The sequence below is a fragment of the Cucurbita maxima genome, unplaced genomic scaffold (genome assembly GCF_002738345.1).
Source record: "Cucurbita maxima cultivar Rimu unplaced genomic scaffold, Cmax_1.0 Cma_Scf00009, whole genome shotgun sequence".
In the NCBI taxonomy this organism is placed as follows: domain Eukaryota; kingdom Viridiplantae; phylum Streptophyta; class Magnoliopsida; order Cucurbitales; family Cucurbitaceae; genus Cucurbita; species Cucurbita maxima.
The window spans coordinates 5,016,579-5,033,441 of NW_019272025.1; the positions used below are offsets into that span (position 1 = coordinate 5,016,579).

A 16,863-nucleotide genomic window follows, 5' to 3' on the forward strand; every position below is an offset into this window, starting at 1 on the left:
AAGACGTTGGATATCTGTTAACGATATTCTTGAAATCCAAAGAAAAAATCCAAAGAAGACAATATCTGTTAACGGTATTCTTGAAATCTTACGGTTGCTAAAAATATATATATATATATTCCAAACACAACATAACATTATAACATTATAACATTATAACATAAGATTGATGTGATTATGGGATCATCCAATTCTGTTCCCATTTGAAAAGTGGAGAATCTAAGCCCACGGGTTCATCATTTCAGCTCTTTCCCTGTCTGTATTAGATTAATACTTCTACAATTTCGATTCAATGAATGCAAAGGGGGCAGCTGCCCATTTTGGATCGTCAACTCACAATCTGGATTCATTAGCCGCCACCCATAGTCATCCTCCAAAAACTATTGCAAAAATATGAGTTCTTTCTTAGTATTCAATCCTTCAATAATGTTCTCTTGACAGAGGAAACCTTTTATTTTAAGCAACAAAAAGGGATAAAGACAAACAACAAGTGGGGAATCAATAATGTTTGGTGCCCCAACAGCCTATGCTTGAACAACAAATCTAAGGATAACTCCTTGTTCCTTGAGAGATAGATTTGGCATTCAAATCCTACGAACTTTCACTCTTGTTTCTTCTTCCTAGAAGATGGATCCTTAACTATCATATCTCAAAATTCTTATGATATCTATGTGTTTCCTTCATCCTCAGTACACCCTAATGGACTTAGATTTGGCTAATGAATGGTACTAATGGACTTACTTCGTTATGTATCGCCGTCAGACTCTTCAACTTATGTGAAATCTTACAATCCACCTCCTTTGACGGCCAGCTTCCTTGCTGGCACACTGCTCGGTGTCTAGCTCTGTTACCATTTATAACAATCTAACCCCACCGCTAAGAGATATTGTCCGCTTTGACTCGTTACGTGTCACTGTCAGCCTCGCTGGCACACTGCTCGATGTCCACCCCCTACGAGGCCCAGCGTCCTCACTAGCATACCGCCCAGTGTCCACCCCCTTTAGGGCTCAACGTCTTCACTGGTACACAATTCGGTGTCTGGCTTTGATACCATTTGTAACAACCCAAACCCACCTAGGAGATATTGTCCTCTTTCGACTTTCCCTCTCGGGGCTTCCCCTCAAGATTTCTAAAACGCGTATGCTAGAGAGAGGTTTCCACACCCTTATAAAGAATACTTAGTTCCACTCTCCAACCGAGGTGGAATCCCATCGTAATTATCCTCATTTTTTGAGTGGATCAAGAAAGGGAAGGACACAATAGTAATTTCCCATAACAATGTTGTATTATATCCCAATTATTATATGAATATTAAAAAACCTAGGAAGGCACTAAATTTCCTCATCTTGTATTACAATTAAAAATAATAATTTTGACTTTAATCAAAAAACTAATTTAGGTTTCAAAACCTTAAACAGATACATCATTGTTAATAGAATATCCAACATTGCTTAGCTAGAGAGCACCACATTCAGTGCTCCACTGTCTCCTCCCTTATTACGATGCTTTCTTAACATGTGATTACGGAGTTAATGACAGCGCTACTTTGGTATTAATCAACATTAATTTATTGCACTCATTCATAATTGGCAACTGCTCCTTCTACCATACATTTGTGCAGTCAAATGAAAAAGACCACAACTTCTTAAGAACCCTATAAATTGAAAGCTCTTTACTTTGATTTGTGTGATCAGCTCCTCCCTTCGTTTTGAGAATGTTTACAGAGCCTGAGATTGATGACGGTCAGTTCCCACTTCCAGGGTTCCGGTTCCACCCTACCGATGAAGAACTCGTCGGATTTTATCTCCGGCGAAAGGTGGATAAAAAGGCCATCGGCACTGAGCTCATCAAGTCCACTGATATCTATAAGCATAGTCCTTGGGATCTTCCTAGTATGATTTCTCACTTTCAGATTCATTTATTTGGTTTCTAATTTTATCAACAATATGTATATGGGTTTTGTTTAAAGATTTCAAAGGTATAAGCTTTTTTCCCTTTCTGTTCTCGTTTCATACAAATATGAAATTTTGGTTTCGGGTTTTGAGTTTTGTAGCGCCCCAAATCCACTGCAAGTAGATATTGTCCTCTCTTAGTTTTTAGTTTCAGGTTTCTCCTCAAAGTTTTTAAAACCCGTATGAAAGGTTTCCACATCTTTACAATGAATGTTCCGTTCTCTCCCACAACCGACGTGTATGCTAGGGAGAGGTTTCACGCCCTTGGAAACAATACTTCGTTTACCCCCAACCGACGCGTATGCTAGAGAGAGGTTTCCACACCCTTATAAAGAATGATTTGTTCCCCCAATCGACGCCTATCCTAGGGAGAGGTTTCCACAATCTTATAAAGAATGTTTCTTTCCCTCCAACCAGTGCGTCTGCTAGAGAGAGGTTTTTACACCCTTATAAAGAATAGTTCGTTCCCCCAAGAGTATGCAAGGGAGAGGTTTCCACACCTTTATAAAAAATCTTTCGTTTCCCTCCAACCAACGCATTTGCTAGAGAAAGGTTTCCACACCCTTATAAACAATGCTTCTCATTCTCCTCCCCAACCCACGTGGAATATCACAATTTTGAGTTAAAAGTTTGAAAGGGTTAAAGGTTATGTGTTGTTTTTTTAATGATTTTGGAGACATCAAGAAACATCGAGTTGTGTTGTTCATATTTCTTGAGCTCTTTGTACACAACAACAACAATTAATAAGCGAAAATCATGCAGATAGTGGCAACAATTTGGGAGACAAGGAGTGGTACTTTTTTTGCAAAAGAGCAAGAAAATACAAGAACAGCATAAGACCAAATAGGGTTACAGGTTCAGGGTTTTGGAAAGCAACTGGAATTGACAAGGTGATTTGCTCTCATGGAGGACAAGGAAATCGCTGCATTGGCCTCAAGAAAACCCTTGTCTATTACAAAGGAAACGCAGGCAGAGGCACCAAAACTGAGTGGATGATGCATGAATTCCGCCTCGCTTCCCACACTCTTAATACTCGTTCTTCCATCTTTGCAACAATCAGAAACAATCATCAAGAGGCTGTAATAAGTTTTTTTTTTTTGTTTTTTTTTTTTAATCTTCGAAAATTGTTCTTGTTTTCTCATCGATCTTATAATCGCAGGAAATTTGGACGTTGTGTCGAATATTTCAGAGAAGCGTTTCGAGTACAAAATATGCACCAAATTTCAGGAAGATTGCAGCTGGGAATGATGGTTCAATCAATATGAACTCAAATGATAATGCATTTTATAGTGAAGATCAGTGGTATGATGGAGATAGCAATTACATTAGTTTCAGCTCTTCACTTATTAATTTTGAGGAGAAGAAGCCTTTAATTACTGATCATCAATGGAAGAATCCATTGATGATGAATTTTAGCTCCATCTCTGAAGAACAAGAACAAGATCAAGATCAAGCTCCTTGTTCTTCTATGATCCACATTTGTTAAGGAATGTTTCATTCCCTTATTCGACCAACGTACGATCTCATAATTTACCCTCTTTAAAGGCTCAACTTTCTCAGCACACTACCCAGTGTCTGACTCTTATACCATAACGAATCAAAGCAGACAATATCTACTAGCGGTAGGTCTTTTACATGTATGATGTTTACTGAAGGACCGATTGATCCAGAAAGTAGTGCTACTATCGGCTAATATCGAGATATACATGCTTTCAAAAGATACACATGCTGGATGGATGTAGATTAATTATGAAAAGGATGGATGTAGGGTTTCATCTTCTCTGTAATAATAATGAAGCCGGCAAAGAATCTTAGAAACTTTCATAAATGGAGGAAAAAGAAGATGTTAAAACCAAGCCGGCCTCCTTTGACTTTTTTTTACGACCAAATGACTTTGACTTTCTTTTCATGTTTTTGTCCTCCACCTATTGGATTCTATCGCTTTTTTCTCCTTCAACTATTTTCTCTAATTTCTTTCCAATTAATTACCCAACACACTGAGGTGGTATCTCACCATCTACTTTCTTTGAGGGTCTAATGTCTGACACAATATCTACGGCTCAAAAGTATGAATATATTTTCATATATAAAATACCAACTAATACCATAAAGAAAATATAAACTAACTAAATATAGATAATAAAATAAAATATACTTCTAATCAAATTTAACTGATTATATATTATCTAATTAATATATTTTTTAAATATTAAATGATTACAAATATCATATATTCCATAACTAATTCAAACTAGAAATAAGTTGCACTAAATTCTAATAACGTCCTTGCTGGTACACCGCCTCGTCTCTAGCTTTGATATCATTTATAACTGTTCAAACCCACGATTAGTAGATATTGTCTGCTTTGACTCGTTACGTATTGTTGCCAGTCTCACGGTTTTAAAACACGTATGTCAAAGAAAGGTTTTCATAGCACTATAAGGAATGTTTCGTTCCCCTCTCCAACCGAGGTGGACTCTATAGTAAAAAAAAAAAAAAAAAAAAAAAATTAAAGTTAAAAAGGTGTTCTTGAAGTTTTAAAAAAAATTGGTGTAAGTTAAAAAAGGTATTTTTAAATTTTTTTTATTAAAAGATAATTTTAAAATGAAATATTAATGATTTTTAGTAATATTTTAAAATTTGTTAAAGTTTTTTGTTTAAAAAAAATGTTTATGATTGAAACTTCGAAACTTTTTATTAATTTAATTTACGAAAAAAAAAAAAAAAAAAAAAAACTTAATAAATTAACTTATTATTAACTCATATGGTAAGTTTAAGAATCATTAATTATTATTGAATGAAAATTCAACGGTGATGATTTTCAATTATATTAAGGATATTATAAACTAATCCCAGTTTGCTTTAATGCTATAATTTTGTTATATTTGAAATGATTAAATAATTAAGGTATGTTTAAAAGAGCAAATATTACCCGAAATCTAGAAATTAAGAATAAGTATTATCTTAATTTTTTCAAAGTCAAAAATAGCATCTTTTTGGAAAAATTAATGATTTCATAAAAAAAACAAGTGGCACTAACAGACTGACAAAATTATTGTTTACAAAGTCAGGAGATTTGAAATTTCGAACCTTTTTTTTTTTTTTTAATTCTTTGATTTTTGTTATATTTATATTGAATAATATCTAAGCTCGAACAATTTTTTTTATTATTATTCTACCTAAAAAAAAATATACTCAAATTATGCCTCAATTTTAATTAATGGGTAGGATTATATTTAAAATTCAATATTTTTTTAATTACTGGATCACAAAACTATTTGAGACATTTTTTTATAAGGATGTAAAAATTTATAATAACGAATCAAATATACTAATATTAAACTTCGAACAAATATTGTAAGAAATTTATACATGGAATCTATGAATACTTGTCACGTTTCACATTTATCAAGTGTTAATTTCTTTTATATTCATCTTCGATGAATGAGCTAAAAAAAAAAAAATTATAAAGTCACATTTTCATTATTAGTTTTGACTTTTTTAATCCAATTTGGTGTCTCAATTTCAATATATGAAAAAAATTATTGTCATCTAATTTTCGACCTCATAAAATCATAAATAAATAAATAAATATACTTTTTTATTATTATTATTGATATTTATAATAAAAGATTTTTTTTATTAGAATAGACTTAATTCTAATAAATTAATTTAGACCGCACACATTGATTTTTATTCCATACGGTTCCACAAAGAAGAAAGAATTCATATATCATTGTTTCTTCGTTACGAAATACATTCTTAAAACTTAAATATATGACAAATTGAACATAACTCAACAATTATTGACAGCGGAAAGCTCCGAGATCCCACGTCAATTAGAGAAGGGAATAAAACATTTATTACAAAAGACATGTTTTAAAATTGTGTGATTGACGGAGATACAGGTTAAAGTGAACAATATCAATATTAAAAAGTGGTACAAAACGAAAGATATGTTAGAGGAAGAGTATGCAAATGCATACAATAGAAATAGTGACAAATTTATGGCGTTTGATGCGGCCCTATGTTGTTTCTTTTTGTATAAAAAAAGGGTCTGAAATGGTAAGCTTTAAAGAACAAGTCTTCTATCATCCCTGCCTCTGTCAGTCAATGCCAGAGACTTTACCCTCCCCATATTCTTATAAATCCAACACTCCATCTCCTTCTTCTTCCCAAATTCATATCTCTTCTTCCTTTCATCATGGCTACACTACCTACTCCTCTCGACTTCGATACCGACGATTACCAATTCCCGCTTCCCGGATTCCGCTTCCACCCCACCGACGAAGAGCTCGTCGATTACTACCTCCGTCGGAAGGTCGAGAAGAAGTCCATTGCCCTCGAACTCATCAAACAAATCGATATCTATCGACACAACCCTTGGGATCTTCCTTGTAAGTTGCTTAAATTCAGTGGTTTATGTTATGATACTAAGAGAGTTGAGCTGATTTATAAGGGTTTTTTTTGCAGATGGAAGTGGGGCGGCGGGGGAGAAAGAGTGCTATGTGTTTGTGAAAAGAGGAAGGAAGTACAAGAACAGTGTTAGACCCAATAGGGTAACGGGGGCGGGGTTTTGGAAGGCCACTGGTATTGATAAGCCAATTTATTCTCAAGGTGGGGAACCTAACCGCTGCATTGGCTTGAAGAAAACCCTTGTCTTCTACAAGGGAAGTGCTGGGAGAGGGCTTAAAACTGAGTGGATGATGCATGAGTTTCGCCTCCCTCCAAACACTTCCAATTCCCACTTCACCGACACCGCGGTAAACAAACCACGACTCCTTATAATGATATGATATTGTCCACTTTAAACATAAGCTCTCATTTTGCTTTTCATTTCTTTAAAATGGCTCGTACTAATAGACATGTATTCTTTACTTATAAATTCATAATCAACGACTCATTAATTAACCGACGTGGGACTCCTCTCCTAACGATCCTTAACAATCTTCTTAGCCTTCCCTAAGGCCTATGGAACCCTCAAGTAGCCTCCCCTTAATCAAGACTTGACTCCTTTTTGGAGCACTTGAACAAAGACTCGACACTTGAATCACTTTTGACTACACATTCGAAGCTCAGAACTTCTTTATTCGACATTTGAGGATTCTATTGACATGACTATGATACTATGTTAGGAACCACGAACTTTCACAATGACATGAAATTCTCCACTTTGAGCATAAGCTCTAGCGGTTTTGCTTTTGGTTTCTCCAAGAGGTCTCGTACCAATGAATATGTATTCTTTATTTATAAACTATGATCAACCCCTTAATTAGTCGGGACTCTTCTCCCAACGATTCTCATGAATCTGATTCTTTATGTTTCAACGTTACAGGAGATTTGGACGCTATGTCGGATATTCAAACGGAATATCGTGTGTAGAAGATACACACCAAATTGGAAAGAAATTCCGGGGGGCAACCGGGAAAGGAAGACCACCAAAACAGTGGATCAACAAGTTTATGATGATGGAGATGGAAGAGAAACTTACATAAGTTTTAGCTCGAACCCGTTTAATGGGTTTGAAGAGAAGAAGCCATTCTTGGTTTCTGATGGAAGAAAACAATGGGAGGAGCTGACGACGATGATGAAGAAGAACAGTGAAGCAGCTGAAGTGATATCTGTGTCGCCTCCTTTGTCTGTAAACCAGTCTCCAGCTTCATCGGGGTTCGATGAGGATGACTGGGATGAACTTAGATCCATCGTGGACTTGGCTTTTGATCCTTTTTTTAGTAACCCTTCGTATTGAGTGGGATGTAAATTAACACCACGGATTATTGTTCTTTTTGCTGTTTTTCGGATCAGTCACATTAGAATGAAGCATTTTTTATAACAATATAGATATCTCTTTAACATACTTATTTTAAAAATTATGAGACTAATCGTGAGCTTGAACAGTTACGTATGATATCATAGCCAGACATTGGTCGTAGGCTCCTACGAGAGTAGATTAGGAGATCTCACGTCGATGGAAGAGGGAGACGAAACATTTCTTGTTGTATTCGTTTCAAGATCATCCGTTTCATTATAGCCACTACAAACACATTGAAAGACTAATTTAGAACATCCCAAAGACATCAACATTGTTGTACCTGAATTATATAAAATGTTAGTTTATTGGAGTATGTTTGGTAAATTTAGACAACTTCCCGACATAAAGTGGCTGATTTTGGCTTGATTAGAAAAACAATGTAGCCCAAAACCCTGCCGGCCAATTACCATATAATATTCTAAATCTCTACGACTTGGGTGATTATCCATATAATCTATTATCATCCCATCCTAAACCATATATATTTTTGTTCATACAACACATGCTTTGAATAGATTCTCATGCTTTGAAACCATGTCTTTTTTTAATTAGAGAAGAATTTCGCGAGTTTGACTATTGAATATGGTCAACCATTAGGGTTTGAATTAGTTATGTAAGTGAGATTGATTGACGAGTAGAACTTTCTTCTATTTTAGGCTAAAGTGGCAAATCAGGAAAGAAGCCTTCTTTCAATCAATTATTCTAATAGATGGTAGAGCTTTCGGAGTACATCAATTGAGAATACCGACGATTTCCAAGCCCACAACAGGGTTTGGAAGCCTCCCGAACGCCCTTCTCGATGAAATATAGAGACAAACTTATGACCAAGGAAATTTTGACCAGAGACAAATTTGGATTTTGATAGTACACGTTGACTTTCCAATGCCCTTTGTCATAGGTTTCTTTTTGGTTTTAAAAAAATTATATCTTAGTCTTGTTCAAATATTAAGGATTAGAGAGGTTGTATATGATATCTCATATTTCAAAAAAAAAATAATAATTAATTAATTAAAAAGAAAAACAAAAGCAAAAATATAAATGTGTTTTTTTTTTCCTTTTTTTTCCTAATCCATTTAAACGTTTCCATTAAAATCCTCTTAATTTTAATTTCAATTTATCCAAAGTCTAATAAATATTTAAATATAAAAACAAAAACAAAAGCAAACATATAAATGTGTTTTTTTTTTTAAATTCCTAATCCTTTTAACTGTTTCCATTAAAATCCTTTTAATTAATTCTCTTAATTTTAATTTAGTCAAAGTCTAATACATATTTTAAATATTTAAAGTATTGGTAAATTCTTACAAATATTTTTAAATTTTAAATTTTTTTTTTTATTAACATCCTTAAATATTTAAAAAAATAAACAAATAATCCTCCTAAACCCTCTAAAGTAATAACAAAACTTTTATAGATAATTATTTATAGATAATTGAGATGATTTGTCTCATATATTGAATTTTTTTAACCCTACTCTTAAAATTTATTGAATATTTTCTAAACATATTAATAAAATTTTAAACATGAAATTTTTAAAATTTCAAAGATATTTTTTAAATACGCTTAAAAATTTAATCATATTTTTAAAATGGATTATTAACCATTTTCTTTCGAATTAATGATAATAATTTTTTTTTTAGTATTAAGCACCTATGATTATATAAATATAAGTATATATATATATATATATATTAAATTCTATTACACTTAAATGAGGAAGCTTTATTTAAAGGTGTCCTGTCAATTCCTAATGAAATTTAAAAAAAAATGTGACATTTTGGAGACTTTATGACTTTAATATAGGGATGGTCAAAACTTATAAATGCCACTCAAAATATTAATGTATATTTATTTTTTATAATAAATTCAAACCAACTTTAAACGTGGTCACGTCAATGTGTTTGATATTCTTTGACTTGGCAACATCAAATTTCTCTATGTCACTTATTAATTAATTTATTATTATCACTTATTTGAAAAACATGGAAATCAAAAAAAATGTAAACAATACAATTAAATATGTTTCTATTTCAATTTTGCTATAATAACCAATCCCAATCCTCCGCATGTACCAAATAGCTGGGTAAAATTGATACGACCGTTAAAACAATTTTCTTTAAACAAATGAAGAACAAACCGTACAATCGGCTGAAACTAGAAGAATTTTTAAAGGACCCGTATATTCAATCCAAGAGTATATATTATTTATTGAATATATCTTAGATATTATATCTTGATATTCTTTATTTATCCTTTGATTTATCGTATATTTTATTTTATTTTTCTCATTTGTACGCATTAATTGCTAGCTTGTATCCTATTTAAGCTTATGAATATCAACTAGAATACAATACCTCGGATTCCAATTCTCTTTCTATTTCTCATTCTTAACATGTTTTATCCGTGTATTTATTTCTCGATGATTTTTATATTAAGTTTGAAATTATAAAAATAATTTGTTTGACTTTTGATGAGTAATACAATACCCAAGCCATCAAGGGATTCCACTTTGAAAATCACACTTATTTGTGAGGAGGAAGCACATTATTTTTGACTTTGAAAACTTAAATTTTAACTCTTCAATAATTTCTAGATTTTTTTCTCTTTTTTATATTTTTTTAATGTAGTTTTAGTAATAAGGCTGTCTTCAAAATATTTAAACAATAATAAATAAAATAACTTAAATTTTAATTAACCTTCCCTTCATATTCTTAGGATGAGTAGAAATCTCTCCCTATAAGACTGTTTCCTTAGAACATGGGTTCTAAAGCCCTGAGGCCAATGACTAATATGACAAAGCAGACAATAACTACTAATAGTAGGCATAAATAATTGTTACAAATTGTATAAGAGTAAGACATTTGTTGGTGTGCTAGGGACGTAAACTTCTAAGAAAGTGGTTTGTTAGTGAATTGTTAGATGTCACGGGTAACTAAATATTCCTTATTCCTTATAATATTAGAGTTTTTTTTTTTTTTTTTTTTTTCCAAAAAAACTAAGTCTTGGGCGATGAAAGAAAAACAAGGTCAAACCTTCTTCTATCTCTCCCACACACTCTTTGAGCAATCAGAGGCCTAAGACTTGACCTTCAATATTCAAAGGCCTCTCCCTATAATATAGCAAACAAAAAAAAAGACCTTCCCCCAATTCTCCTCCAGCCTCGAGCCCAGTAACAACAATGGCGGGCAGTCCCTCACAGTTCCCCGACATAGCCATGAACGATGACGACGACGACAACTCCCAATCCCATCTTCCAGGGTTCCGATTTCACCCGACTGATGAAGAGCTCGTGAGCTTCTACCTCCGCCGCAAGGTCCACAACAACCCCCTTCCCCTCGAACTCATCAAACAAATCGACATCTATAAACACAGCCCCTGGGATCTTCCTCGTAATGCATTGGGGGAGAAAGAATGGTACTTTTTCTGCAAACGTGGGAGGAAGTATAAGAACAGTGCGAGGCCAAACAGGGTAACGGGATCTGGGTTTTGGAAAGCCACTGGAATTGATAAGCCCATTTATCATGATCTCTCTGTTCTTGTTGGGTTGAAGAAGACGCTTGTTTATTACCGTGGAAGCGCCGGTAAAGCCACTAAAACGCAGTGGATGATGAATGAATTTCGTCTCCCTTCTCCTTCTTCTTCCTCTTCTTCTTCTTCTTCCTCTGCCAGCCTCGATGAAGCTGTAAGCATTAAACATATGAATCAATTTGTAAAGCTTGTAAAATTGACGAAATTAAAAAATGGGTATCACTCAAAACTTATTCTTTCCTCTGATTTTCCCAGGAAATTTGGACTTTGTGTCGTATATTCAAACGGAATATCTCGACCAGAAAACCCACTGCACCGAACTGGAGGGAGGTTCCGGCGGCCAAAAACAGAGCTCTGGAAAATATGAACATTAGAGCAACGAGCAATAGATATTCCGACGCCAATGAACAGAGTAGCTACATAAGTTTTTCCTCTGACTATTCGTTTATCAGTTTTTCCGATCAGAGTCAGATGACGCACGGCGGCCAATCCATGAGGAATTTTTGCAGCCGGAGTGAACAGCAGCCGTCGGGCAAGCGTAATTCGTTGGCAAACGTATCGCCGTCGTCGAGCTTCTCGGATTTTGATGAGGATGCCACTGATTTGTTTGGATATGAGAAATGGGAAGAGCTGAAATCAATTTTGGAATCTGATCTTGATTCATGAATATGAATTTTAAGTTCAGTTTAGTGTTTATAATATGAAAATGTAAAGCCAACCCATTGTAATTCAACTTTTAGCCTATTTTTATTTCAATGGAAATTTCATTTTACCCAATTGATTTTTTTAATTCAATTTTATATTATTATTATAATTTAGATTTGAAATGTATTTTATAGAGATATTAATATACTAAGATTATCAGTAAATTGGAGACGATTATTTATTATTATTTTTTTTAATGAATAAACAAATGGGAAGAGAAAGATTGATATTCCCGAGTGTTTTCGCCATTGTTGGAGCTTCAGTCTTCAGCCGAAACGCCTGATTTCCCCTCTCGGTTGCCGATAAGGTATGATGGCTTATTTCCCACTTCCTTGGGGGGGTTTCTGTTTGAAATCTGATTCACTCGATTCATCTAATCTGCCACTTTCCGAGCTGACTTTTACATTGATCCATGTTGAACTCATATGGTGATTGATTGATGAATTTCTGGGTTAGATTTGATTGGAAATTGACCCGTGCGTAGGACTTGATCTGTATGAATGATTGTGCTTCTTCTAGGATTTCTCGAACGATCTTTTATGGCATCAGCTCGTTTCTTTTTGTTCTTAATTATATTCATTTGTTGTTTTCATTTTCTGTTACTTTGGGGCTCAAATAAGCTTTGGAGTGTTGCAGATCTTTCGCTTCCTAACGTGCCGATGTGGAAGTGGGTAGTGCTGAAAAGAATTGATGCCCACTGTGTCTATCAATGGGTTCTTTCCTAAATGTCGTGGTTCTTGTCGGGGCTTAATTCTGGAAGCCATTTGGATGTCTCTAATATCTGATCAATTTCTGGACAGATGAAGGAGTTCTCTTGGTGTGTCTTGCTAGGGGTGTTGGCATGGTTCGTGATTGGCTTGAACGCTAGTGCTGGCGATATTGACCTACAATACAGGTACCACTTTTGTCTTAATTTTCTTTGCATATTCTTCAGATTTATTCAATTAGTGAAGACTGGAGACCTCAATTGTGAAATCCCATCGATTTGAGAAGAGAACGAAACATCCTTTATAAGGGTGTGGAAACCTCTCCCTAGTAGATAAACTTTAAACCTTGAAAGGTAGTTCGAAAGGGAAAGCTCAAAAAGGACAATATTTGCTAGCTATGGGCTTAGGCTGTTACAAATGGTATCAAAGTCAGACATCGGGCGGCGTACCAGAGATAACGCAGGCCTCCAAGGGGGGTGGAGAGGAGAACGAAACATTCCTTATAAGAGTATGGAAACCTCTCCCTAGCAGATGCTAGTGGCGGTGGATTTTGAGCTGTTACATCAATAGTCCAAAATACATATGATATAGTTCCCTTGGTTTTATGAATACCCAGTTTTTTCCCTCCAATTGTAATCTCGGTATTCCTTTTGCATTCAGTGATATCACCATTCATGTTGCCTACTCCTGTTTTAATTCTGGTTGTGTAAAGAAATTTAAATGATGCTAAGCTAATGTCATAGAGTTTTTATAGTACCTTTTTTTTTTTCTAGTTTTGTTTGTTAAGGGACTGGCTAATGGAAGGTAATATCTGAGTCAGGAAGAAATAGACCATTATCTCGGCAATATTGAGTCAAGCTAGTATTTTCCGTGAATCCATTTGTTAAGTAGTCATGTATTACGATAGGAACTCCCAATTCTTGAGCAAATATAGCCCTTTTCATCATTTCGTCGCATACTGCATTTTACAATATACGTAAAACAACCGGTCATGGTCCAAAATATGGAAGAAATTCCTAGTCAATTTTGTTCCACTTAATCCCTATTTCATGGCCACATATTTTTCCGGCTAAGGAATGGGAAACCTTTCTCTTATTACATGAATCCAATTTTCATTTCATCCGGAAAAAGCCATTTTTTTCTCAACAATGTTTTTGTCATTTGATTCAATAGTGTTCCATTAGATAGAAACAGATTTGATAAATACCGATAACATTCGGTGGAATATTAGTATGAAAAAATCCATTAGATAATGAACTATTGATTCTAAGCCATCTATGGCGATGAATCAACAATCCGAAGTGCTTTTCTTGATAAACCAGCGTTTATACAGACATAGGAGGATCTTTTTGAGAAGTAAGCAGCTCCTTTGACATCTCTTCATCTGCAAAGATTCTGTAGTGTTCCATGGACTTGGTATTCAATCTTATCAATGCAGTGGCTAATTTTTGTGGATCCAAGGTTTCTTTTAGTGCATTCTTGTGCATAGAGGTTAGATGTATCAGTTTTTGTGATTGTTTGTTCCTAAAATCTCGCTCATCTTAATCTCGCTCATCTTTGTTTATATTCATGGATAGTAACTCTTTCATTATTTCAGTGATTCATTCAATTTTGTATTCACTTGCAGGACTTGCATAAAACACTGTGAAGAAACAGGATGCATTGATCAGCAATGCTTTCCTCAGTGCAAATTCTCTTCAGATGGCGTTTCTGTTGATCAGCCATGGTATATGCAAGAACCACTTTACATAAGGTGGAAGCAATGGGACTGCCAAAGTGATTGCCGTTACCATTGCATGGTCAAACGAGAGGGCGAAAGAGAAGCACTTGGCTATCATCCTGTTAAATATCATGGCAAATGGCCCTTCAAGCGTATATATGGAATCCAGGTTTGTTTTATCAAATTGCTGAGTATGAATTTGGGATTGAAATGATACCTGTTCATATTTATGAGTATTGTTTGTGCATTATTTGCACAGGAACCCGTTTCTGTAGCATTCTCTGCTCTGAACCTTTCAATGCATTTTCATGGCTGGCTGTCCTTTTTTATCCTTCTATATTATAAGTTACCTTTGAGACAAGACAGGAAGGCACATTATGAATTTGCCAGTTTGTGGCACATTTATGCACTCTTTGCAATCAACTCTTGGTTTTGGAGTGCTGTTTTCCACAGTCGGTGAGCCTTCGAATTCTGTCTTCATCAATTGTTGCAAATCACCTGTTTATATCTTTATAGCACGCCCTGATTGTTATTACATGCCATTGAAGTGCAGTGATGTGGTTCTGACAGAGAAATTAGATTACTCATCTGCTGTGGCATTACTTGGGTTTTCACTCATTCTAGCAATTCTAAGAAGTTTCAATGCGAGGCATGAGGCTACCAGAGTCATGGTTGCAGCTCCTTTGCTTGCTTTTGCACTTACGCATATCTTATACATCAACTTTTACGAACTTGATTATGGTAATTGTTACTCTTTTTTTACCCCTTACTGCACTGCTAGGCTCCGAGATATCGAACCAATATAGCAATGTGAGATCCCACATCGGTTAGAGAGGGGAACAAAACATTCATTTTTAGGGTGTGGAAACTTCTCCCTAGTAGACACGTTTTAAAACCCGTAGGCTGACGGCGATACGTAAACGGGCTAAATCCGACAATATCTGTTAGTGGTGGGCTTGGGGTGCTACAAATAGTATGAGGACGTTGGGCTCCTAAAGATGGTGGATTGTGAGATCCCACATCGGTTAAAGAGGGAAACGAAGCATTCCTCGTAAGGGTGTGGAAACCTCTCCCTAACAGACGCGTTTTAAAAACCGTGAAGCTAACGGCGATACGTAACGGGCCAAATCAAACAATATTTGTTAGTGGTGGGCTTGAGCGGTTACAAGCAATGTTATAATACAATTTCTCATACTCTCTAGTTAGTTTATCAAGTTTACCACATCCTTTTTTCTTCATGCAAGCCATGTGTGCGTCTACTAGGGAGAGGTTTCCACACTCTTATGAGCAACGTTTCGTTCTCCTCTCCGATCAATGTGGGATGAGTATGGTTTGTAAGTAAGGGCAGAGTTGTGAAGGTGGAAATCAAAGGCTGAATATGAGTTTAATATCTGGGTCATGAGAATTAACCAAAAACTTGTGACATTCTGTAGGGTGGAACATGATTGTCTGTGTTACCATGGGGTTGTCTCAACTTCTGATCTGGGCAATCTGGGCCGGTGTCACCCACCATCCTTCCCGGTGGAAAGTGTGGATGGTGGTTGTGGGCGGTGGGCTAGCATTACTACTGGAAATCTATGATTTTCCACCATATGAAGGGCTCGTAGATGCTCATGCTCTGTGGCACGCCACAACCATCCCTCTGACCTGTGTGTGGTGGAGTTTCATCAGAGATGATGCTGAGTTTCAGACCTCCAATCTTCTCAAGAAGGCCAAGTAAGCCTGTTCTTGTTTGATAGGGGTGTTACAGGAGCTTACAGTCTGTTCCCCTTCCCTTCCATTCATTTGAAACTGGAAAAGAAAGATCAGGCGTTGTTGTATAACAAATGTTGCAGTTTTTAGGAGAACGAGGCTGAGAAGCCTGTATTGTACCAGATATTGGTTCTTGGTCTTTTACACACACATATATATATATATATATATATATATATATATATATATATATATATATTTTTGTTTGAATGCGTTAAAGATGGATTCACAGCTATCAATGGTTAGGCCAAGTTTTTATTTTAGAATTAATTAAAGACTATTCTGAAAATTTTGAACTGTATTTCCTTATATCACAATGTTCTTTTCATATGGTAATGAGTAAGTTTGCTTTTAAAAAGTAATAATATTTACATCGTTGTTTATTATTATTTAGAAAATATATATAATTTTTTTAAATATGGGTTGAAGATATATTTATAGTAAGAATATTCGGTTTGCATAGTTATTATTTAAATAGGGTAAATTCAAAGAATAATAGCATAATTAACAAAATTTATAATTCTAACCTATTTAAAAACAAATTACCAGCGAAGTAGGGCAAAACTGAAATAACAGGTGTGAACAAGGGTTAAAAATGGAAATTTCAGCCCAAATCATGATCTAAATGGGCCAGGCACATCCACCAGGCCCAGCCCAAATAGCAAACCCTAGAGGTCGGAAAAGGAA

General features: G+C 35.0%; 4 protein-coding genes across 5 annotated transcripts; all 4 read left to right on the forward strand.

The window, feature by feature from the left end:
- Nucleotides 1-1,714: 1,714 nt before the first annotated feature.
- LOC111484032 (transcription factor JUNGBRUNNEN 1-like) lies at nucleotides 1,715-3,552 on the forward strand. Its single transcript, XM_023130447.1, has 3 exons — nucleotides 1,715-1,892; nucleotides 2,715-3,031; nucleotides 3,112-3,552. Exons 1-3 carry the CDS (start codon nucleotides 1,715-1,717, stop codon nucleotides 3,436-3,438), a joined length of 822 nt encoding a protein of 273 aa, XP_022986215.1. The 3' UTR covers nucleotides 3,439-3,552.
- Nucleotides 3,553-6,117: 2,565 nt separating this feature from the next.
- LOC111483873 (transcription factor JUNGBRUNNEN 1-like) lies at nucleotides 6,118-7,708 on the forward strand. Its single transcript, XM_023130244.1, has 3 exons — nucleotides 6,118-6,349; nucleotides 6,426-6,715; nucleotides 7,288-7,708. The coding sequence occupies exons 1-3, from the start codon at nucleotides 6,157-6,159 to the stop codon at nucleotides 7,699-7,701; spliced, it is 897 nt and encodes a 298-aa protein (XP_022986012.1). The 5' UTR covers nucleotides 6,118-6,156; the 3' UTR covers nucleotides 7,702-7,708.
- Nucleotides 7,709-10,814: 3,106 nt separating this feature from the next.
- Nucleotides 10,815-12,039, forward strand: LOC111483872 (transcription factor JUNGBRUNNEN 1-like). The gene is made up of 2 exons (XM_023130243.1): nucleotides 10,815-11,446; nucleotides 11,548-12,039. Exons 1-2 carry the CDS (start codon nucleotides 10,943-10,945, stop codon nucleotides 11,956-11,958), a joined length of 915 nt encoding a protein of 304 aa, XP_022986011.1. The 5' UTR covers nucleotides 10,815-10,942; the 3' UTR covers nucleotides 11,959-12,039.
- A 136-nt stretch (nucleotides 12,040-12,175) lies between these two features.
- On the forward strand, nucleotides 12,176-16,298 carry LOC111483867 (post-GPI attachment to proteins factor 3-like). Of its 2 annotated transcripts, none has more exons than XM_023130234.1 (6): nucleotides 12,176-12,304; nucleotides 12,798-12,892; nucleotides 14,332-14,593; nucleotides 14,684-14,880; nucleotides 14,978-15,165; nucleotides 15,858-16,298. In XM_023130234.1, the coding sequence occupies exons 2-6, from the start codon at nucleotides 12,798-12,800 to the stop codon at nucleotides 16,142-16,144; spliced, it is 1,029 nt and encodes a 342-aa protein (XP_022986002.1). In that variant the 5' UTR covers nucleotides 12,176-12,304; the 3' UTR covers nucleotides 16,145-16,298. The 2 variants fall into 2 exon arrangements, with proteins under 2 accessions (XP_022986002.1, XP_022986001.1); XM_023130233.1 differs by lacking the exon at nucleotides 12,176-12,304 and adding an exon at nucleotides 12,618-12,696.
- The last annotated feature ends 565 nt before the right edge of the window (nucleotides 16,299-16,863 follow it).